This window comes from Sitodiplosis mosellana, unplaced genomic scaffold (assembly GCF_009176505.1).
Source record: "Sitodiplosis mosellana isolate CC-2019 unplaced genomic scaffold, AAFC_SMos_1.0 Smas_scaffold_6165, whole genome shotgun sequence".
In the NCBI taxonomy this organism is placed as follows: domain Eukaryota; kingdom Metazoa; phylum Arthropoda; class Insecta; order Diptera; family Cecidomyiidae; genus Sitodiplosis; species Sitodiplosis mosellana.
In genome coordinates this window covers 1,182,474-1,207,251 of record NW_022601406.1, presented here as the reverse complement: position 1 = coordinate 1,207,251, position 24,778 = coordinate 1,182,474, and the positions used below count along the sequence as shown (strand labels likewise).

The 24,778-nt window shown below is 37.4% G+C and overlaps 1 protein-coding gene across 10 annotated transcripts; it reads left to right on the top strand.

The window, feature by feature from the left end:
- The first annotated feature begins 638 nt into the window (after positions 1 to 638).
- Positions 639 to 24,778, top strand: LOC129574672 (homeobox protein onecut). Of its 10 annotated transcripts, XM_055456982.1 has the most exons (11): positions 639 to 745; positions 916 to 1,149; positions 17,852 to 19,352; positions 19,656 to 19,726; positions 19,924 to 20,526; positions 20,677 to 21,106; positions 21,309 to 21,569; positions 22,694 to 22,717; positions 22,933 to 23,084; positions 23,236 to 23,374; positions 23,485 to 24,778. In XM_055456982.1, exons 3-11 carry the CDS (start codon positions 19,226 to 19,228, stop codon positions 23,592 to 23,594), a joined length of 1,917 nt encoding a protein of 638 aa, XP_055312957.1. In that variant the 5' UTR covers positions 639 to 745; positions 916 to 1,149; positions 17,852 to 19,225; the 3' UTR covers positions 23,595 to 24,778. The 10 variants fall into 10 exon arrangements, with proteins under 10 accessions (XP_055312957.1, XP_055312963.1, XP_055312964.1 ...); XM_055456988.1 differs by having other exon boundaries at positions 639 to 1,149; positions 22,954 to 23,084; XM_055456989.1 differs by lacking the exon at positions 916 to 1,149 and having other exon boundaries at positions 650 to 896; positions 22,954 to 23,084.

The following is a 24,778-nucleotide window of genomic DNA, read 5'->3' as shown; positions in this document are numbered from 1 at the left end:
TGAAACGGTTGAAATTTCAATTCGACTTTTTGTTCGGAAATTCGAAGGTTTTGACAATTAAACCTTTTTGTCGCCATTGTTTCAAAGCTCAGAATCAATTTCGTATTCCGTTGAAGTAAAAATCAAGTGAATATTTTTCACATTGACTCTGATCGATGTAGGAATTTTCGACATGTTCACCGCCGAAGACCAGTACCTTTGTTAAGGGTGTTTTTTTTATTTTTTCCCCGGGAATAGAAATTATGTTTTCTCAACGAATTAACTCCAAATGAAAAGAAAAACGTGAAAAATCATTCCCTCGAATCTTCCATGCTATGCCTTCGTCTGAAATGAAAAAGTTTCCTTGTTTGAAGAAGAGAAATTGCAGAAAACCTAACGGTACATTACCTACGATGGTTGATGGTCTGTAGCTCAGTGGCGACATCACTGCGATGGTAGTAAATGTTGTGAAAATAGAGAGAGAGAGAGAGCGGGCGAGAATTAAGTGGATGAAGAAAATGGATACGGATTGATGGTGACAAGCGTGTGTTTGCTTGATGGTGGTGGTATGACAAGAGGGAGAGAGCGGAAACAGGAGAGAAAGAGATCGAGGGAGCGAGCGCAAGAGCACACAAGAAAAAAAAATGTAACAAGCGAGTACACAGCCAATAGATAACAAATGGATTGTACACCGTACATTCGGTAGTGCTTAAACACTAGGCAAAACGCGATTTGTTTTGTTTTGGAACGTCGTCGGTGTTTGATTGTTGTTTTAATTTTTTTATTTCGTTCCGTGTATAAAAATATCATCATATTTCGGTGGAGAAAGGATAAAAACGGAGAAAAATCTATTTGAAAAAAGAAAATCGAGCAAAAAAAAAATAAAAACGAAAACGAAAACAAAATAAGAACATTAGGTTTGTGTTTTTGATTTAGTCCGTGACGATTCTTCGCGTGTGATTGAGATATAGGTTTTAATATTGTAATTGGTTTTGCGTTAAATTAAACGTGGGAAAGAACACCCAGTCCAAAAACGATAAAAAACTATAAAGAAGAGAAGGATTAACGAAAAACCATCATCGCAAATTGAGTGAATGGGAAAATGAACTAACGGGACATATACAAATTAAGCCTACTATTCGGTGTATAAGAGAAACTGGCATCAATTATGTACGTGTTTCATTGGTGATGGTGTTGTCAAAGCCTACCAATCGACAGCCCAAACCATTGTTAGTTGATAAGTTAGCTTTTGCTGGAAAACCACACTGTAGATTATTCATTTGTACCATTAGGCGTGATGCGTGTTTGATTTCAGTGACTTTTTTTGACTTGAAGCTCCCCAATTCGAGTTTGGAAATCTCATAAATTTCGCGTTAAATCCACAAATTCACGTAGCAATCTATGAACGGAGTCATTAAATTGGCGTTTTACTCAATCAAATCGTTTTGAGTTGTACGTCGAAAAACCGTTTAAAAAAAAACAAGCGTTTCCAACGTGAAGAAAGAATGAATATCCCATGGTATTGTCAATTTCCTTGGTATTCCGAAGCTTTTCTTCTTCGACAGAATTTAAGTCGAAATTGACATCTTTCGAATAAGTTCTTATCACACTTGCGGATCGAATGTTAGGCAATCACAATGACGAAAAAAGAGCGGAAAAGGAAAATGTGTGTGAAGTTGAGGGAGTTAAACTCGATGCTCTATCCAAATAGTGGAGAGAGGAAAAAAAATCCGCACCACATTCGCAAGTTTGCATTTACGCATATAAACATTTTTCTTCTCTTCTATTTCTCTCTTTCTCCGTCTCACGCTCTGACTTTCTGATTCGAAGCTTACATACCAGCATAGAGAGCAAGCTTTCTACATACGAGTGACGGAATCGCACACACTCGTTTGCGCGACAATAAATAGGATTCCAAAGGATAATATAAAATCAAAATCAGTCAATGACAGATAGCTGAGGATATATGCTGAGCATAGGAACTCAGCAAGCTGAGATTGGGACGTTTGGATTTTGTGACTTACTATTCGTGCAAATTTATATGGAATTTTGGTGGAGTGTTGATGAAGTCATGGAGTGTAATGGAAAATGTGTTCCAAACTCCCCTCCATCATAAATTTGTTTGAATAGCACGTCACAAAGTCAAAATATCCCAATCTTAGCTTGCTGAGTTTCTATGCTCAGCATATATCCTCAGCTATCTATCATTGACTGATCAAAATGATATGTTTCGGTTGTCGTGTATCATTTTCTCTGTCTCTGTCTTTTTATCTCTCACGCGCTCTCCGCCTTCGAACCGGTTCTCTGATTACAAAACTGTGCGTTTTGTTTCAATTACATGGTTTGTTTTGTTGTTGGTTTTGTTGTGTGTGTATCTCTATTGTTGAACGATTCTCAATTTCAAATTGAGACGATGGCTTGCGACACATTCGACGGCGTCTTTTCGGCGAAACAATGGTGCAAAGAATATTGGAGCGCCAAAAGAGGAAACAAGAAAAATTGATTGGTATTCGGATCATTTTCGAATGGATTAGATAATATACCAATTGCATAAGACAATATATGTTTGCGTAATTGTTGTTATTCAAAGGGATCGCCATTCGAATTATGGTGGAAAACTCGCTTTCGTATGTGCGTATGTGTGTGTGTATGCGCGCGTGAGGGGAGATGTGGTTCATGGAGGCGTTTATTTTTCATTGGTTTGGAATATAGGGAAAGTGGCGCAAACAAGTTCTAAGGAAAGTTCAAGAAAAGACGAAACTTTTGTGCTATACCGAGATAAAGTTGTACACATGAACACACCAAGCATATGATGCGCCCTCGGGCCAAACCAATCAATGGACGCCTTCCTCTCTCTCTCTCTCTCATTCTCTTTTTTGTTCCGATAAATAACAATCAACAAATTTCAAATGAAGGTGAAGTGTACAACTCTCCTATTGACTTTGAATTTGACAACTGATATTGAGCACAAACACCACCTAGATTATCTAAGGCTAATGACAATACAGTCAAGTAAACTCTCCGTTTTGTCAAACGTCATACTGAAGTATAACATACAGACATCACGAATTCGCCATCGGTTCTTTAGATGGCGCTTCGGTCAATCGAGTTCCAACCAAATACATGTATACGAAGCATTCCACTGTTGGAAGTGTAGCGCGTGAGCGAGAGATAGTGACTGAATTTTATTCCAGTTTCAACGCAATTTATTTGCCTTACTCTTCAAACGGTGTATCAAGCATAAAAAACACCCAGTGCGCGATATTCCAAATGTGTCAATTACTCTCTTTTGAATCGAATCAAAGTTGATCATTTGTGTCGGCGCCAATTTGAATTTCTCGTATCTCAACGCTGTTGATGCAGCAACAACATTTTGATGCTATACATTTTCTACCCAAAATTATCGCTAAGTCTATTAAAAATGTTCATAACTCAATTACATCTTTCGGCAATGTCTTGATTGTCAATCGAAGAAAATGAAGCAAGATCAAAACCAATGGTGTTGCATACACTTTAGATACTTCTTGGGTTTTTACCTAGGTATGTTCTAGCTAGAACTGGTCGTATTGTTTATTCACTTTGGCAGTTGTTGCGATGGATATTGTTAGTGTGGCCCTTCGATGGGTTATTTTTTTGATTCGACCCCGTTACAACATTTACGAAAAAATTATTCAAATTGAACGGATGTTTATAAATAATTTGTGTTTGACGATATAGTCCAACACACACACACACACACACATATCATCGAAGGAACATCAGATAACAACAACAACAATGCCATTATTACAAAAATAAAGAAAAATCATAAAAGCAGGAAGAAGAAGAAGAAACAGAGAAAATAAGAGTCCAATTTTATAACTAGCTCGGGATATAAATTATGTCAGCCACTACACAGTGCAATGGTGAGTGAGAGTGCGGCGCGTGTGTGTGCGTAGTATTTGGCATGTGTCACCCAGCACACTAACACACATCACACATGATATCATAAACATAATCTTCTAATAAGAATTTTGAATTAGTCCGGCGAGCAAGACAGAAAAAAAGACATACATAAATACGCACCGAGCAGCGAGGCACAACGGAAAAAGGAAAATGAAAGAAATACAGCGAATCCAATTTCAGTTCATGCACCATAGAATGCGCGGCCTCTCACACCCCAACTACCAAGTGGATGGAAAGTGTCTCTTGAAAATCTAATTTGGTATTCTGAAATGTTGCCGTCGTCGTTGTTGTTGCTGTTCGCTTCGCTTTTTTTTCTTTCATTTTTCTACATTTTATTTTTGGACCACTTTCCATCTATCTCTCTCTCTCTCTCTCTCTCTCTCGGTGCGGTGTGTGTCCATTCAAAAAAAAAAAAAAATTGTGTTTCGTAAATTGTGCCAGATCATTCTTCCTACATACGCCAATTGGATTCATTTTGGGATGTATTTTGCTTCATTCTCGCGCGCGCGATGCAATAAAAGGCACACACGAACAAAAAGAAGAAGAAAAAGAAAAAGAAGAAGAAGGAAAAAAACAACACGTATATCGTGTGTAAATATATGCCCTTCTCGTGTATAAATATATCCACCATACACATATACGTGTGTATAAGTAAAGTAAGCACGCTCGACGTGTGTGATGTGTATCATTTGGCGTATGCGTCCTTTTAACATGTATTCCTATCCCTATCCCTCTCCCTCTCCCTCTCCCTCTCGTACACTTCCTTTTCCCCGCTCTCTCGCTTGCTCTCCGTACTTTTCATTTGCCGTTGCTGTTGCTTCTACTGCTGCTACTGTTTATGGTGCTTTGTGTCAGGCGGTGTGCGCGCTTATGCGATGGTTTACAGAAATTTCACCCTCTGTTTGGAAAACAAGTCCGACACAGTTCGGCGATCATTTTATGCGAGATATAGAGAGAGCGAGTTTTCAATGCACTTTGGAACGGCGGTTGATTTTCAACACACTATATGTTGTGCACACGGAATAACATCAGGCTGAGAATAGGGTGACTACATTTGGTTGGACGATGTGTGTGTGTGTGTATTCTCGGTTTTCCCCATTGAACAACTGTTGTCATTTACTACGATCTCTCTCTTGATCTCAATGGCAAATCTCATTTCCTTTCGGAATTTTCAGTCGTCGATTGGTTTTCTTTGACACTTTGGCTTCAAATATTCACGGCCTTTGTTCATCAACCAACCACCCTCCTACCTCTCCCTGACCGAATCGCGTGCGCTCTCATCTTACATTCAAATCGTTTGCATAAAGGAATAAAAATCATTTCTTGATTCTTGGCACACTCTGTTTTCTTACCATTTATCCACCATCATTTGGAGAGACGATATTAGAGACACACCGAACCACCGAGACGAGTGAATATGTATACGCGGAGTGAAGAAAAGTCACGCAACCATTTGGGCATGAGATTGTATGCGTGCATTTGTGTATCATGCTCGTGCGACTCCGTTTTGTCGAAATTTTCTGAAATAATCTTAACAATTTGGCGTAAACTCCACTGTGAATCGTATATTACACTGAATGATACCACACCAAATGGTGTTTTGGGCAGTGTTGGCGACATTGGTTGGTGCACTTTCCGAATAGATGGTTCAGTTACGAAAATGCGCATTTTGAAGGAATCAGAATTTTTCAACGTTGAAACTGGTTAAGTTGAAAGAAATTTTGTTGGATTTTTTTTTTGGATATACAACCCATGGAATAGTCATTACAACATAAAAATTCTGATTCAACTTTCTACAGTTCCAAATTGGATCTTCCAATTTAATTCTCAGTTACAATTCTCAATAAAATTCAATTTTTTCTCCCAAATTGTTCAGATTTTCCGTCAAATGAAGAAATCTTCTAGCATTTTGCAGACAAAAAACAATTTTTTCAACCTAAAAAAAAATTGCAGCAATAAAAACATATTCGTCTCGTGCAAAATAATTGCACGCTCATGAAATTTCGTTTTGGCGACATTGTCCACATTTGTATCGAATGACTGGTCATTTTCGGCAATGGCTCACTTTTTCGTGCAAAATACAGCGCGCAACCCCGTTCGGTGCAAAGAAACAATATATGTTTTCCATCCCTCCAGTTGAAATGTTCTCTCACTTCACTCACACATATACATATATATGTGTGAAACAATCAACATGACACAAACATATCACAACCATCGAATATAGCTCGTTTTCATTTTGAGCCCTGTCCAAAATTCAATTTAGAATAACAGTCATAATAATAATAACGAAAATGGTGTGTGATTGTATGTGTGCCAATCGTATCATATTTTATTGTTGGAATAAGAAATGCACGCACACATAACAAACGATTCGGTGTGCGTGCGTGTGTGTATGTGTATGTGAGTGATTATAAGGGTTTGAATGTATATGTGTGTGAGTCTCTTTAATTTTTCCATATACCACCGTTATACGATGAATTTCTTTTTTTTCTCTCTTCAGCTTTTTCAGTGTGTTGATGCCTGTTTTTTTCTGTCTCTTTTTATCGGTCGTATTTTCTCTCACTGAAACGTGTATGTTGTTGTTTTATCCCCCAAATATGTGTATACATTGCTTGGTTCAGTGTATTTTTTCCTCTTCTGTTCGTTCATTTCCTCCATCGTGCGGAGCGTGTTAGATTTGGTAAAGCATTTATTACGGTACATTTCGTATGGCATCAGTTCGTATTCGTTACGATGTTTTCCGTGTTTTCGATGTGCATGTGTGTGTATGTATTTGTGCGCGCTTGTGTATACGATCCGATGTGTCGGTTGTTTGTGTGGTGGTTGTTGTTGAAAATGAAAATGTGTTGTCGATGATGGTGGTGTGATGGTGGTTGTTGTTCACTGTGTGTTGATATGGAGGAAATTTCTATATGAAACTGTTTTTTTTTCTTCGCTCTTCCACTCGTTCGCCTCGGTTCCTATTCCTCGACAGTGTGCGAAGCAGTTTTTTTAAATGTAACTCGTACTATCTCGCCTCGAATGAAGATATACGATTGTTAGTCGTGTGTTGTTTTTGTTGCTGCAATCATACATTCGTATCGCGCTTTGATAAACATATACAGTTCTTAGTTTCTGTTTTTTTTTATTCATATAAAATTCTGTGTGTATTTTTTTTCCTCACTTCAGTTAGTTGGTTTTGGTTTGGCTTTCGAAATTCTATTTTAGCCAAAAACAATTCGTATATATATGCATGTGACGGCGCTGCTGCTGTTGTGGTTTTTTTTTTTAATTCGTCTTCATCGCCGAAGTGAATCAAAAATAATTATGTTTATTCGGTACGAACAGCTAAATACGAAATTTACATAAAAGAAAGAAAAACTCTTTGCTAAGCTAACACAAAAAGGAAAAATAAACTCATTTTTTAAGTTGTTGTTGTTTTTGTTATTGTTCGGTGGATATCTGGATAATATTCTTCTCTTGATTTCAAGGTACAAAAGTGAATCCAAGTTTATTATTTGATATTTATCACTTGCTGGTACATTCATTTGTTCGTTTCATTATTCCCGTTATTTGTAGTGTGTGTGTGTTTGTTTGTTGGTGGTTGTACTGCTACTGCTTTTACTGCTGCTGCTGCTGCTGCTTTTTTGTCCGCAGTTCATTTCGTCGCGGTGTTTTCGTGTGACTTTCGTTGAAAAATTACTGTTATTATTTGGAAAAGAGAGCATTTCCATAGCCTAGATTTGAATTTGTTTTGTGATTTACTTCATGGAGTACCGACAGTCACTTTATACGTCTCTCTCTCTATATTTTATTCTCTTGTCGTTGTCGTGTGCGTGATTTGTGTGTTATACTGTGTGCTGAGGAATAAGTCAAAATGTTAGTTGCATTGCGAAAAACAGGACGAAAGCGAACAAGAGGAATTTGGAATACCAAAAGTTTGCTCGTTGTGGTCGTCGTCGCGAATTATTTTCAGCGTTGGCAAACCGGAAATTGTGTGCTAGTGCTACCAAAAACTTGATTGACAGTATTTCGACACCACGAATTTTGAGGTGCTGTATAGAGTTGTAAGTGTGAGTGTGTACAACCCGAATAGAAAAAGAAACAAGAGTGAAAACGGGAAAAACTCTAACACAAAGTGAAAGTGCCGAAACCTCACAAATGACAAACACTATCATCGAAATCAGTTTCGATTTACCCAATTTTTTTTTTATCAACAACATAGCCATCGAACACTCAACGAAAACTATATCGAATCGGAACAGGTGCTTTCATTAGTAGAATTCCAGTCAAATATAGTATTCTTCTGGTTTGTTGCCGTTTGCAAACCGAAGCACCCGCATTTTAATCATTCGCATTATTCGAATAACCACTTTGGAATGTCGACATTGTTTGCCGTTGCCTTGCAGCAATACTCCTGTCTCTCGCTGTTTCTCTAACTCTCGCTCGCTTGCTCGAACACTTACTCGCTGCCTCTCTGTATCTACTTCTCTCCAGAGTGTTTATATTTCGTTTCTATTTTGATATGAATGATATCAATGGCATTTCATTCCATTCCAATTGCGATTGATTTGGATGCACTTCAAACGGAAGGGGCACAAGAGATATAAGACAGAGATAGAGAGAGATTGAATAATATTTGTCAATAAATAATTCAACCCCAAGCCTTTGAGAGAAGAACTTTTTGAAATTATGATATCATCTATCATCGGCTACATGAAGGGCGAACAACGAATGCCAAGATTTTTATTCGCATAAAAATCGTCGAGATATAGAAAAATGAAAGATATGATTTCGGTTGCATGAATATGTTGATTAAGAAACTGGTGCAAAACGGGAAATTCGCATTGTGAGAAAGAAAATGACGATGACTGAAGATATGTGGTGCTAGAAGATAGAATGGGACAAAAATCGCACAACAACAATGTGCAATGGTCGTTTCTCATCGTGAGCGAGCGCACAGCATGAAAACGGCTGTCTCTGCCACACTGTGTGTAATATACACACTAGTCGAATAATGAATGTTACGATTGAGACACAGATAGGGGGATGTACAGTGCGGCGCAAAAGAGCGACAGAGACACAAAGCACAGAGAGTGATGTGCATTCATTCTGGGTTTCCTTAGCTTTTCTAAGATTTGCCACTGTGTGTCTGTATGTTCTGTGGATTTTTCATTATGATTAAGTTTTACGCTTGTTTTTTTCTTCTTCTGAAAATTGTGCAAATGAATGGCGGCGGTGGTAGTGTTGACAATGCTTAGCAATGGTATTCCTTTGCGAAAAATGCTATGTGCAGTTGTTTGCTTTAGCGCTAAATTGCTTGCAAAGGTTTCCTCACACACAGGGAGAGCGCGCGCCTTACACACTAAACGAACGAACGAACAAGCCATCCTGTGTTGCTTGTGATTTAATATTCGTGTGTATTTTCAGTATTTAACATATTCATTCCATTTTATAAATGGACGGTTTAACTCTACTGCCACTGGTGCTGCTGCTGCTGCTACTCTATTCGGATAGGGTTACTTGTGTGCCTCGTGTGTCTTGTGCCTTCGTTTTTTTTCTAAACATCAAATCTATATATGCATACATATCACGCGCTCTCACTCATGCTTAAGCTGGCGCGCGCACACACTGGCTAGCGCGTAAAACAAGCAGGCAACCAAGCAAGTAGATGATATAAATAGCATAGTAACGATGGATACGATTTGACATGTGTGCTTTAATTTTTTTTTTCTTTTCATTCAGTTGTTTTATGGCATTTTGGTAGATGTGAAAATGAGTGGCTGCTTCTGTTTTATTTTTATTCAAAACAATCGTGCCATGAAGAAAAAAGCGGAACATTGATTTGAACTGGCAGACGAATCATAAGCTTTTTATTTTGTTCCTTTGAAGCACCAACTAAATCGCACATTTCTTCGAATCCATGCAAATCCATGATCATCATCTCAATGTCTCGAACATCAAATCGTTTATGCCCAGCAGTAGCGGTAAGCTACCAAAAGCTCACTTCGAATCAGCGTTTTAATGAATGCGTGCTCGGAATTTTTAAGGATAGAAAAGTTTGACGAAACTTACCCTCGCTTACTCATAAATTATTTTCCAACTAGAAAAATCATCAACAGCAACAGGAATCAGAGCTCATTTTTTATTGATCTCATTCGGCTGATTCGTATTTGGATTTTGAATTGACAATTATCTCATTTAATGTCAAACTACAATGAAAATGCCGGCAAATGCAAGTTTGGTCTGCATTCGTTTCTATTTGCCTGTTCTCGATGTGTATGCTGAGTGTGTGTGTAACGTGACTTCAAAGACTTCCCTCCTTAAACGTATTAAGTCATTATTGTGACTGTCGAAATGAGTGGAATAAATGCAAACGAACGAAAAAAAAACGTACAAGTACTAAAACGAATGAAACTGAAGCCTACTTTTTTGTAAATTAGCGTGAATTCTATGAATTTGAAAGGAATGGTTCGCTTCAATATTGCCTGCCTTACCTCGCGCAGCACACCGCCCCAAAAATCATACAAACAGCACGCTTGAACAACAACAACAACAACAACAAAATGCTCTAAAATAGAGAAACAAAAAACAAGACTGAAATGGAGATTTAACATTTCAAAAATTACTATCATTGTAACATGGTTCTGTTGCTGTTTTGTGTTCTTTCTTGATGTTGTTTGTTCTGTTCGTGGCTGATAAAAATGAAGATTTTCCCATAAAAATGAATGGAACATTTATTTCTGACCTTTGAGTGGCGGAGATAGAATATATGACTGAGAACCAATAGCCGTCGCACGCATACACAAATACACGTCAACACCAACCGAAAATGTGTGTACATAAAAATTATTTATGTATGTGCAATTAAACTTTTGTATACACAACTTTAAAGTATTCATAATTTCATGTTACTTTTTTCAATGGTTTTTTTTCTTTCTTCATTGCTCCATTCTGCGTTTCATTCGTCATCGTCGTCGTTTTCATTCTGCTCTGTATTTATTTCATCGTCGTGTTGAAGTTGTTGGTCGCCAGAAACACGAAGCCAAACACAAAACATGCGATTTGATTTGGACAAAATGGCAGAGTAAATAGCATTTGCTTGTGTGTATCATCGTAAATTACGGAATTTAACTTAAAAATAATGGAAGTTACATGGAAAGACAACAAGCATAGCATAAGAGAGACTGGCGAGAGACTGAGAAAGAGAGATAGAAAGAGAGGGAAAAACAAGTGGCCGCCGTTTTGTTGGTGCTGTAAAATGCTTGAAAAATTTTCCAGTCATAAATTTTCGTCGTTCGACCCAAAACGAATTTTCCCACAGACGATTTCGTGCTTTCAGTTTTGTTTCGACCGAATTAAAACTTCCTTTCTCTCTTCCTCTCTTTCAGTTTCACTCTTTCTCTATCTCTCTCTCTCTTTCTCTCTCTGTATAGTCCTACGCAATTTAAGCTAAGAATTGTTCGAAAAAACCAGAATCTTGATTTTCTCGCCGCAAACCATTTTCTCTAATGATTCATTTCGCTTTGCCCATTGAGTAATCAACAAATCACAAATGCCGAATTGATCGAATGAGACGATATGGCGAGAACCAGCAATTCTATATATATATATATATATATATGTAATAATATCCAAATAAAATCATAATCATGCATATACATGATGAAAATGTTTTGCATTTTCGGGTGCAGAACCGAAAACAATCCCAATAAACAAAAAAACAGAAATCTTAACAACAAAATCCGACTTGTTTACTCGGTAGCGATAGTAACGCACATGTCGTAAATTTATAATCTTGAAACCATTATATTTCAGCGATACACATAAATTAAGCATTCTTTTTTATTTCGACTGCAATCGCCGATTAAATGAGCAATCTCAATACCAAAGAAAAGATATATGTTATTCAAAGCCATTCATTTCAGTTCTATTTTTCGCTACGATGCAAATTCCGGACAACCAAAGCGAAAGTAAAAGAAATAACCGCAGAAAAGAAAAAAAAATGAGAAACGTGAATTGAATTTGAGTTATAGCATGAGGCTGATTTCAATCACTCAAACACAGAACCTGTATCAGTTTCGTGAATAATGTATGGTAATTATTACCTATGGAAACTGAATGGTTGTTGTTGTTATTTCACTCTCACAATCGTTCTCTGCTTGGGTTCGTCGTTTTGGTCTGGTTCTGTCATTATGTTGTTGTTTTCCCCGTTTCGGTGGTCAAAACGCTTTTTAAGAAAATGTTTAAGGGTATAAAACACTACACACATCGTAATATAATAGTTTTGTTCGCTTTCCCATCACACACTCTCTCGCTCCATCTCGGTGTGTACTTTCATTTCTCATGCGGCATTCAACATACTCTGTATCGTTTCCATAAATGGAATCTCCTATAACATTCATAAATGACAAAGTGGAAACTTTGAATGGGAATTGAAACGAACAGAACGGAACCAAACCGAACGAAATAAATGGCAATGGCATAGGCCGAAAAATAAAATAAGAGCCAGCTCAGCAAAGCAAAGCAAGAAAGAAGAATGAGAAGAGGCAGGAGGCTCGAGAGACGAACGAGTAGCACGAGTTCGCACATGAAAGCGAAAATGACTCCTGTTATACACATTCTTGCATATACTATCCCATTCTGTACGCATATATATATATATATATCACGGAAAAATTATTTACATTATTGCTAGTGTATAACATTTTCTCTTAATAATATCCACCGAGGACACACACAACCTCCGCACACATACATGCACATAGGCAAACACACATACATATAACATAGATCTATGAGTCCTGCATGTAGAGAGATAGCGAGCTCGTGTGCGACTGAATCCAACCGATCTCATTAGCCTGTGAGTGTGACTGAGACGCGCAATGCATATTTATACGTATTTCAGCGTTTCATTTTCCGTGCGACTAAAAATTAGTAGGTTTTCTCGTGTGTGTGTGTATGTGTGTAAGAGTTTGTTTGTCTTTCATTCGGCGATGTGCCTGTGAGCTTGTGTGGGTGAGTTTGTGCTTGTGCCAAAAACGGAATAGTGAAAAAAAGGACGTTTAAAGAGACTAAAACGAGGGATAAAATAAAAGTGGTTGAATACCGTCTCTTGCCGCACTCATACACAACAGCCCCTACCCGCCGAACCGAAGCATTCACGCATATTCACTGCATATCTTCCCGTTTTTCACTGCGTACTAATGTGCACCACACACAACTCACTATGGTACGGCACGTTTACTGCCTCTGCTTGCTTCTGCCGCTCTACTATACCGTTTTCAAAAAAGGAAAACATTTCAATTCGCCATGATGTCAATTGCATTTTTTGCATTTTCCTCAGGATCCACACTCAAGTCGTGTGCTTTCTTATGATGTTCACTGCTCGTTTAGTCGCTCATTTGCCACTCTCTTCCGAAATATATATATTAGGGCGGGTCGATTTGTAGGGAGTGAAAAAATTCGACAATTTCCCTATGATTTCCGTATTCTATGGGTTATTTCAAGAAAATTTGCCCAAGGAACCATACCTCTATCGTTAAAATCGAGTCCCCTACTTTTTGTAGGTAGATTTTTTTCCAAAATTGACGTTCGTAAGAAATGTTACCTACACGTTCACATCCATAACTCAAAAACTATCGATCGGATCTAATCGCCAGTAGGCGCGTTGGAAAGGTGAGCTCATTCTGATCAATTTACAAAACAAAACCTCCAACATTGGTCCTACGGTTCAAAAGTTACGGGCATTTTTGTCCAAATTTTGAACCATTTTTCCATTTTTTTCATGATTTTGTCCAAAAATATTACTTTCATGGCCATTTTTTAGGCTCAATCCATTATTTTATTCAATTTACAATTCAAAACGAAGAGTTTAAGCCCAAATTTATCGAATTCGGTTGATTAGTTCAGGCGATATTGCTAAAACAAAATAACACTTAAAACCAACTTTTTGATTTTTTTTCCCCTTTTTATTTTTTTTTTCTACAAAAATTCAAATTAAGAGATAATAAAGTATCTATCAACCTATAATCAAAAAAAAAAATATTCAATTTGAGCGAAATATAACGTATTTTTTCAAAACAATACTCTTTATCAACATAAGTGTATAATATACACTGTATATCGACATGTGTTACAGATTACAAGCAACGCCACCATGCTTGACATGTGTGAGATCATACTTTATTGTTTACAACTCAATATAGGGACTGAATATCGGCGTAAAATGTGTTATTCCTATTGCGACGATTCAAATGGCTATTTTTCATATACGCACCAATACATTGTCACACACTGGCATCGTCTCTGTTGTGTTGAATGTATTGAGCACGTTGTTGAGCGCGCAATTCACAATACATTCAACACAACAGAGACGATGCCAGTGTGTGACAATGTATTGGTGCGTATATGAAAAAAAGCATATAATATTGCAGTGTATGCTAGTTTTGTTTGAGCGTCATTTCAGTGAAGTGTTACTTGAAATAACTAACAAATAATCAAACTATTTTGAAATTTAGAACAGATTTAAAGGTAAGTGTAAAAACATTGCTTACTATTATAGTTAATAGTTATATTATTATTCTATGAAAAACAAATTTAATTCTTTTAGTGACGATTTAAAAAATGGATTCAGAGCCTGATTCATCGCAAGATCCAACAGATACCCAACGCAGTAGTTTGCAACATTTGTTCTCTCATGATGTTTTTTCTTTTGGCGTGGCTTGTGAATTACCTGATATTAATCTGTCAACAAAACGAGATATATTGAAGTATTATTTTTTTCTTGGCCGAACGTTCAAAAGCCCTAAGCAAAATGTTTTCGTATAAAACACTTACTCCCCAAGTAGCAGACAGATTGTTCGAAATTTGGAGTCAACTTAATATTGAACTTATACTCAAAGGTAGCATCATTAGAAAATTGAATGCTTTCATTGACGCATATTATAATGCAGTTAAACAACGAGTAAAACGCGCAACAGAATTCCAAAAGTTCGTAGAATCAACAAACGAATTATTCAACATTGGAAAATGTAAATGCAACTTGAAAGAAAACGACTGCTCATGTGGATCTATCCCAGAAAACTTAAACTATTTCATGCGCGATCAATATAATGACAGAATACAAACGATACCGGAACACGATAGTGGAAGTGAAGAGACGATACCAACGACTATACCAACAATCCCAGTGAGCAACGATCCTACATACACACCAGATGATGACGAAATGGAAGTTGATGTGAGAGGAGTTTCAGAATAAGTTCTATCACCACAAACATACACTCACAGATACAATACTAAAAACTATGCAATGATGTGTGACAGATTTGGTGTGCATGATAGAATGGCTCAATACATTCAACACAACAGAGACGATGCCAGTGTGTGACAATGTATTGGTGCGTATATGAAAAATAGCCATTTGAATCGTCGCAATAGGAATAACACATTTTACGCCGATATTCAGTCCCTATATTGAGTTGTAAACAATAAAGTATGATCTCACACATGTCAAGCATGGTGGCGTTGCTTGTAATCTGTAACACATGTCGATATACAGTGTATATTATACACTTATGTTGATAAAGAGTATTGTTTTGAAAAAATACGTTATATTTCGCTCAAATTGAATATTTTTTTTTTTGATTATAGGTTGATAGATACTTTATTATCTCTTAATTTGAATTTTTGTAGAAAAAAAAAATAAAAAGGGGAAAAAAAATCAAAAAGTTGGTTTTAAGTGTTATTTTGTTTTAGCAATATCGCCTGAACTAATCAACCGAATTCGATAAATTTGGGCTTAAACTCTTCGTTTTGAATTGTAAATTGAATAAAATAATGGATTGAGCCTAAAAAATGGCCATGAAAGTAATATTTTTGGACAAAATCATGAAAAAAATGGAAAAATGGTTCAAAATTTGGACAAAAATGCCCGTAACTTTTGAACCGTAGGACCAATGTTGGAGGTTTTGTTTTGTAAATTGATCAGAATGAGCTCACCTTTCCAACGCGCCTACTGGCGATTAGATCCGATCGATAGTTTTTGAGTTATGGATGTGAACGTGTAGGTAACATTTCTTACGAACGTCAATTTTGGAAAAAAATCTACCTACAAAAAGTAGGGGACTCGATTTTAACGATAGAGGTATGGTTCCTTGGGCAAATTTTCTTGAAATAACCCATAGAATACGGAAATCATAGGGAAATTGTCGAAAAAAAAATCGACCCGCCCTAATATATATATATCGCCTTTTCGTACCACAATTTTTTCACTCCGTTTCTATCTTTATTCCTTCTTTTCCATCACTTGATCTCTGTCTCACACTCGCTTTTTTCCCTTCATTCGCTCTCTCATTCCGTATATTCTAAATATCTGAGCGCGCCGAAAATGTGCTGCTGTCGCTCATATTTATTATTCAAATGGATTCGTTTGTGTTTTCACTCTGAAACGATGTATATATGTGCGGCGCAGTGTGTGTGTGTGTGTGGGTATAATATTGTTTCCCATTGGCGTGTAATGTTGTTCGTCTGTATGCCATTTTTCGAAATATAAGTCACTCGCTTGTGCCACGAAAATGCAATATACTGGAAATAAGGGTAGAATTACATTTTTTCTCTCTAAAAAAAATGCTCACCGACTTGTATGTTATTTCGACTACTACACATTCTATTTTGTGTGTTTTCTTCACACTCCGTTCGGTTGATGGTTGTTTTGTTACGCCGCATTTCATGTGTCTATGTTTTCGCTTTGCTTTTGAGCCAGAGGAAAACTATAAAAATCCAATCGCCCCATTCAATGCACATACAGTCAAAATGAAACGAAAAATCCAGTGACAGCGACTGTATATGTGCTGCTGCTGCTATTGCTGCTCTTGTTGTTACTGTTGATGGCTAGTCTCCAATTGTGTATTTTAACATGATTAGGTGACTGCATGTAGCCGAATCAGTTTATTGAAATACGAACAAGAAAGACAACAACAAAAAAAACAGCCGAAGAAATAAAGCAAAGCCGCGATTAATGCCAAAAAAATCAAAATTAGTGACGAACAATTTACTAATCATATAGCCAGTTAAACTTTTGATGTTGAATTTAAAGAATTAAAAAAAGGGAATGGTATGACTGTTGATGATGACGACGATGGCAGAATTTCCAGTTGTCATAACTATTCAACCCATTGTCCATCAGTATTGTTCTCGCCGAATGCGACATGTGTGTTTGTGTATGCGTGCTCTTCTTTTTGGCATTCGCATTTATTTTAATTGCATTTCACACGGCTTAAACGATGATCATCTTGAGCGTAAAACATCAGCGATGAACTTCTGCTATTCCTACTACTTTTTTGCATCATTCGTTTTTCATTTTCATTTGAAAGTCCTCGGTGTGTCGGTTTTCTACGGTTGCTCGTCCATTTTAACGTTGTTTGAGCGGTGAATGGTCTCTCTCTCTCTTTCCTTCTCTCTCTTTGTGTGAGTGTGTGTGTGTGTGTGTGTGTGCCTTTGAATGTGTCGAGTTATTTGCGCGAGAGAAAATGTAGAAACAGAGTCCTAATTAAGATTGTATTCTTTAATGTAGTGCCTTTATTGTTAGCCATAACATGCATGGGCTTAATTAAATTTACTGCGAATTACGGCAGAAAGAAGAACACCAACACACTGTAAAAACAACCAAACCAAACCAAACCAAACCAAACCAAACCAAACAATACAATACTATATATATATATATATATATATTATATATCTTTCTCTTTTGTGCCTGTTCACTAATCGAAATACCATTTTCTTTCTCTTCCTTTCCTTGGTTCGGACCGTTTTATTTTTTGCATTTTTCTCGAATGACGAAAATCTGCGACACTTTACCCACATGCATACGATTTTGGATACCTTGTGCCGGACTATGAACCATTTACATTTGGATCACAAAAACGAAATCTACGACTAGACTCAGGCCCATATGAAAATGCAAAACGGCGACAGCAGCACGAGGTAGGAAAACAGAGAAAAACAGAGCAGATTCGAAAGCAGTGAATTTTTATTCACCACCACCATCATCATCATCATCATCAAGTTTACATCCAACAACAGACGAAAAGGCACGATTCCATGCGATTTTCTTCTCTGCTGCGAATGACCATCTTTACATTTCGAGTGTTTGTGCAATTTGTAAAAAATGGACGAAAGCTGAATTGTGTTTTCGCCGAATGATTTTTTTTTCATCGTTTAAAAAATAAAGTGCAATCTTAGAGAAGAATTTTTTTCTATCTGAAAAATACATTCTTGTCTCTGTGTTTGTGTATAAGTGAATCTTGGAATATAGAAAAAATAAAGTTGTTTGCCTTTTCCTTCGGTCTAGTGAAAATTGTTCGCAGTGAAAGAAAAAAAAACCATGAAAATTGAAACCAAAAACTGAACTGCAAAGAAAATACCGAAAAAAAGAAAATACCGTGAATGTGTGATGAACTTTGTTCAAACAAGTTCCTTTGTGACGGCAGAATAATTTTTATTTCGAAAAGCGAAAACGTGGAAAAAACGAGACAGAAATATACAAAAAGAAAATAACAGCAACAACAACAAAATAGAAGAGGAAAAGCTCTCAAGTGTGGCGACAGGTGCGTCTCATCCGTTCAACATAAGCAACGAACTGTATACGACATCTCTATGGTGATGTCAGTGTTATTCGGCAAATAAAAAAGATAGAAAGCGAGCGATCAGCACAGAGCGCGCGAACGAGCGAAAGAGAAAGCAAATAAAGTGAAAAGAAACGCAGTGGAATAAATACACAAGAGAGGCAACCACTCCGGTCTATCAATGTGGTGTGCCGCATTCAAAGTTTTCGTTTCAAAATCGCATTGAAATTTTGTTGTTGCTGTTTGGTTTGGATTTTCGTTTTATTCCCTTTTTTTCTCTTCGCGCTGTATAAAGGATAATTTCGAGAATTTAGTGGTGGATGCGCCTTCTTTCCGAATTCGGTAACATCACGACGGCTCTCTTCTATTCAAAATCATTGGACATTTGACATTTGACTGTGTGTAAATAATTTTTTTTCCGGTGGTGGTGTGTAGTGCGTTTTGATTGTTTGGTGTTTTTCGCAAGTGTTTTGTTTTGTCTCCTCTGACAAACGGAATACACATACCGCGCACGTCTCAACACTAAAGTGAATACATTTCATTTCACCGATGGAACGTTATTCTCGATGAAATTCGCTACGATTCTAAATACAATTTGACTAGTCTGGGCATTAAGTTAAATGCCGAAAATATTTTAAGCTGCTTAGTTTGTAAACAAACTCAACACAAACAAACAAACACAAAACAAAATGTCTAGAATTATTATGCACCGTGGTGATATTGGGCTGGAACTGGTGAAACAGGAACGAGCCACACATCAACTGTCATCATCCGATTTGATCGGTTGTGGCTCATCATCGTCAGCTATGGCGGATGGTAAGTTTGCATTTTTCCGTTTTTTTCCTTCATTTTCTCCTTTTTTTGAACAATTTCATTCAAAAAAAAAAAAAAACAAAACAAAACAAAAAAGTACTGATGTTGAAACAAGTTGACCATTTATCTAAAGTTCAAAGCTCAAATAGAACGATAAAATAGCCTTTAGGGATTTTAAAATCGTTAAAACTTCTAACTCAATTGATGAGTTCATTGAAAGAATGTGTGCTGGCTTATTGAGCCAGACACGAAAAGTTTGTGTCACATTAACAATTAAAATGTATTCAACATCATTTCCATTTGCAGATCATCTAGATGATGATTTAGATCATGACGATGACGATGGAGTCGATGTAATTAACCATCATCACCAAAATGTGAGTAGTAGACCATTACATGGATTATAAAATTGGGTGTTAAAACGCATCCCGGAATTTAAGAAAGCTATAAAAAGCATTTGAATAGGGAAGAAATTTCCAATGATTTTCATCCAAATACCGAGGAAAATCCACCATTTATCTCCATTACGCCTCTCTTTAATTCGATACGTTTATGTTTTCTTCCCGTCTTGCAGCACCATTCTTCTCATCGCCATTTAAATGATTCGAGTGTGATATCACCGAAGCTTCTGAAACCGTATCAACATGAAGCATTATCGGTAATTGTACAGCCGCAGGATGATTCACACGATCCCGATGATTCGTCATCGCAACTGCTCAGTCCGAGCGGTAAAATGACACCAAATTCCGCGGAAATGATTGATACATCTGATTTTCGTGCGCTGCACGAGCCAACCTATCAAACGTTAACATCGGTGAATGGGCAAATGTCACCACCTGGCTTCAGTCCGAATTCATCGTATGCAACGTTAACACCACTGCAACCGCTACCACCGATCTCAACAATGTCTGATAAATTTTCGTACGGTCATTCGAGTGGAATATCACAGATTCAGGGCCAGGGCATCAGTTTGTGTATGGGCGTTAATTCACCATATTATGATAAATTGCCTACAATGGGACTGTCGCCACCACACAATTACTCATCGCCAACCAATACACTCAGCGGCAACGGCAATGGGCTGCATTCACCACAGAAAAGTATGTCACCACATGAATATGATTCGGCATATGCGGCCGATCATCGTGATCTACTGAACAGTGCCCGTCAAATTCAGGTTTGTCCACCATTTCTCGTTTCTCTCTCTCTTTCTCTCTCTCTCTCTCTCTCTCTCTCTCTCTCTCTCTCTCTCTCTATCTATCAAGCAGCATTGAAACTCTTTAAAAATTGAATTTCAATTTCAACTTTCTTTTTTTCTTGTTCTTAGGAGGTTCATAGTCAAAGTCCTAGTCCCCAATCAGTGTCTTTACATTCGCCGAGTGGAAGTGTTGGAGGCGGTTCAATCATAACTTCATTTAATTCACCTCCGATCGGTTTGCAATCATCACTGCAACAACAGCAGCAGCAACAACAACAACAACAACAACAGCAGCAACAGCATCAATCGTCCGCATGTCGGAAATCACCCGACGAATTTTTCGAAAAAACACGATCGTATCGAAATAGTGGCGGCGGTGGCGGAGGCGGTAGTGGTGGCAATAGTGGCGCTGATTTTTTCGATAAAACCCACAATGAATCGCAAACCCATCAAATAGCCATGAATGGCAACGCCATCAATGCTATCACAAGCAATACAAACCAATCGAATAACGTACCGCCAGCACAAAATCAGGAGCAATCATCGCAGCAACAAAATGGTAAATGGATTTTTCATGTTAAATTTGTTTTTTTTTTTCTACTCACACTCACTCTATATTTTTGCTTGAATGAATGAGTGGAGAATAGAGAGTGAGAGTGAGAGTGAGACAATTTTATTCACCTTTTGCTTAAACAAAAACGAAAAAACAAATTTCCATTTTCATTTTGTGTGTCATGTCACCATGGAACCAATCAACGCAGCCACATCAATAAGTAATGAAGTTGAAGAGATAAACACAAAAGAGTTGGCCCAGCGAATAAGTGCCGAGCTAAAGAGATACAGCATACCGCAAGCAATATTTGCACAACGTGTTTTATGCCGGTCACAAGGCACCCTCTCTGATCTGCTGCGAAATCCAAAACCGTGGTCCAAACTGAAATCGGGACGTGAAACATTTCGACGCATGTTCAAGTGGCTACAAGAACCTGAATTTCAGCGTATGTCAGCGCTACGGATGGCAGGTAAACAAACTTTTTTTCTTTGGATTTTATTTTAAATTGAAATAAACACACTCTCTGTATGCCCATATCGATAATTGTAACACCCGCCATTTGAAAACATAGGCATACCGATTGAAATGCGGGATGCAAATGCACTTGAACTTTTGACATTCGTTTCATTGCCGAATTGTTTTTATACGAAAAAACTAATTTCATTCGATGTGAGTGAGAGACAATGCAGATGAAAACAACCAACACCATCAAAATTATTCGATCATTGAGATTAAAATTCGACATTCGTATTAACAACACGATGCATAAACTTGAGCAAACATCAGGATTTGTAAATGAACTCGTGTATGTGAATGAGTCGATGAATAATGTATGGATCGTTTTTAGATTTATATATGTGCACAAATTAGAGTGGAAATGAAGAGAGAGAGAGAGAGAGAGAGAGAGAGAGAGAGAGAGAGAGAACGGGAAAGAGAGCAAATAGAATGGAAAAAGAAACAAAGCCGGTGTGCAATGGTTAAAACAAAAGAACGATATGGGTTTATATGGAGGGTTTAATGTTACAGTGCTCGCCTAGTATAAGGGCGAATTTATATTTGGCACCTGGCAGCTGCTGTTTGAACGACAAAAAAAAGAGTATGAGTTCAACAACAACCATTGCTACGGTACCTGAACTATATGCAAACGATTAAAGAAAAAAAAACACGGGACAAAACTGTAACGTGGTGATACTTTTACAATTCTGACATTAAACACCAGTCGTCCATAGTGCTGGCTCTCTGTTGTTGTTGTTGCTGGGTTAATTCACTGTTTTTTTTTTCGTCGGTTTTCTCTTTCACTCGTTTCGAATGCCACATTTCAAGTTTGTGACGACAAACGAATGTAGTTAATGGATGTGCTCGTGGCAGCCAAAATTAATTAATCAAAAGCGATAGAGAAAGTTGGGTGGTGGTGGTGGTGTGCGAGGGAACCAAACAACCACCAAAAATGATGGTGCAAATGTTGCCGAATTGCTCGAAAACCAGTTCACTTTCGAAATATATTGAGTTTTATGCTTATGAATTTTACCTTCGTCACCAATTACCAATTTTCTCTGAACTGAAAATTTTCTCTTTCTTCCGTTTCTTTTGCAGCCGCTCAAATTCCACAACGAGGCAGTAAGTATTATTTTTACGCATTATTTTTCATCGGGCCAAGTTGTTTATCATTTCTAATTTTACCATTGAAGAACCGATTTCCGTTGAAAATGTGCTCTTCTCTCGGAATTCTGTTGTTTATTCATGATTTCATGTTTTTCAAAATTAATTGGCCAATTAGCAATATTTGTGTGTGCGTTATGTATGATAAGCTCCTAATCCATCAATGTAAATAGATCCGAATGATTTTCGTGCAGATATTCCATTGACTGGATGCAAGCGAAAGGAGGATTTGCCAGCCGTTGTGGCGGAGCATTTATCGTCACCGAAAAAGCCGCGACTCGTGTTTACCGACTTGCAACGACGCACGCTACAGGCAATATTCAAGGTGAGTTTCGGCAATTATACGCTATTGTTTTTTGTTTATTTGTTGATTTCAATCAAATGCATCGAATCAAATACAAAAGAATATTATTATTTCAATATGAGTCTAATTTGCTGTTTTTAAACTTATGTGGTTTGAATGGAAATTTGTGTAGGAGACAAAGCGACCGTCAAAAGAGATGCAAGTGACGATTGCACGGCAATTGGGCTTGGAACCGACAACCGTTGGCAACTTTTTCATGAACGCTCGCCGACGCTCCATGGACAAATGGAAGGATGAGAATGAAAAGAATGGTACACACATTTTGTCTATTGAATTTATGGAATAAACCATTTTGCTATAGGCAATTTTTGGGGGAAAAGACTAATCAGTCGCTGATTTTTTTTAAACCAAAATTCAACAGGTTTACATGATCATTCATCGTTGGATGTGTGCGATGATGATGATATGGATTTGGATCTAGATGGTGAACATGATTTAGATCTCGACCCAGACGATCAGGATATGTTGTGACATACACCAGGAGCTCAACCGCCGACAACAATGCTGGCATCTAGTCAAGGCCATCTGAATCGTCACCATCCATCATCGCATCAACAGCAACCGCAACATCAGCAGCAACATCAACAACAGCAACACCAGAATCACCATCATCTGCATCATCACAACAACAATAAAACGATGGTCAATACAAATCACACAAGCAGCAGTCTATTGGCCACCGAATCATACGGTGCAAACATTGATGAGGCTGAAAAGAGTAATCAGCTGATTAATCACTTTAATGACGATAATAACAATAATGGAATAAATAGCAATAATAACCATAGTAGAATTAGTTCTAGTCAAAACATTAGTAGATATGTATTGCGTACATTTGGTGGCATGTTTGACAATGCATTCGTTGACGATGACAACGAACCGGGCGCATCATACTATCGGGCCAAATGACCACATGCAGATATGACAACAGCAACAGCAACAATGCCAAGTAAATTGATTCACCTTTCAGTCGCGTGCTAATCACACACACACACACACACACACACACTCACTCACTCATACAGACAAACACCGAAATGAACAAATCCGAAAAGTGAAACAATAATCGATTTAGCGTCGACCGACAAATCCTGAAACCAAAGCATAATACTCATGTCTGTTATCACAAATAGAAACGATGCGATTTATGGCTCCAGAAGAATGTCTCTTATTTTTTTAAAAAGAAGGAGAAAAATTTTTGGGGAAAAACCACGCGCGTTATTTATAAAACTCATGGAAAATTTACATGTTGAAAAAAAGAGCGAACAATTGACGGAAAAAAAAATTTGCTACTCAGTAGGCTGATCCCAAAAAAAAAACACTTCCCATATGAAATATACAATATATTCTACCCGCTAAAATCGCTCTCTACGCCGTACGTCAAGTGCTTTTCATTCACACACACACATTTTCTCAGAGCCAGCATTGTTTTATTCGTTTCGTCTCTGTTTTACCTCGAACTGAATCGTGTTTGAAATTTTTCAGCAATTAAAACCGAAAAAAAACCCAGAAGAACGGGACAAACACACGCAGAAATAGAGAACGACTAAAACACTGAACAAAAAAAATATTCCAAACGGATGTACATGTTCAACCACTAAACAGAACAAAAAAAACTGAACAAATTGTAAATAATGCCAAATAATAAAAGAAAA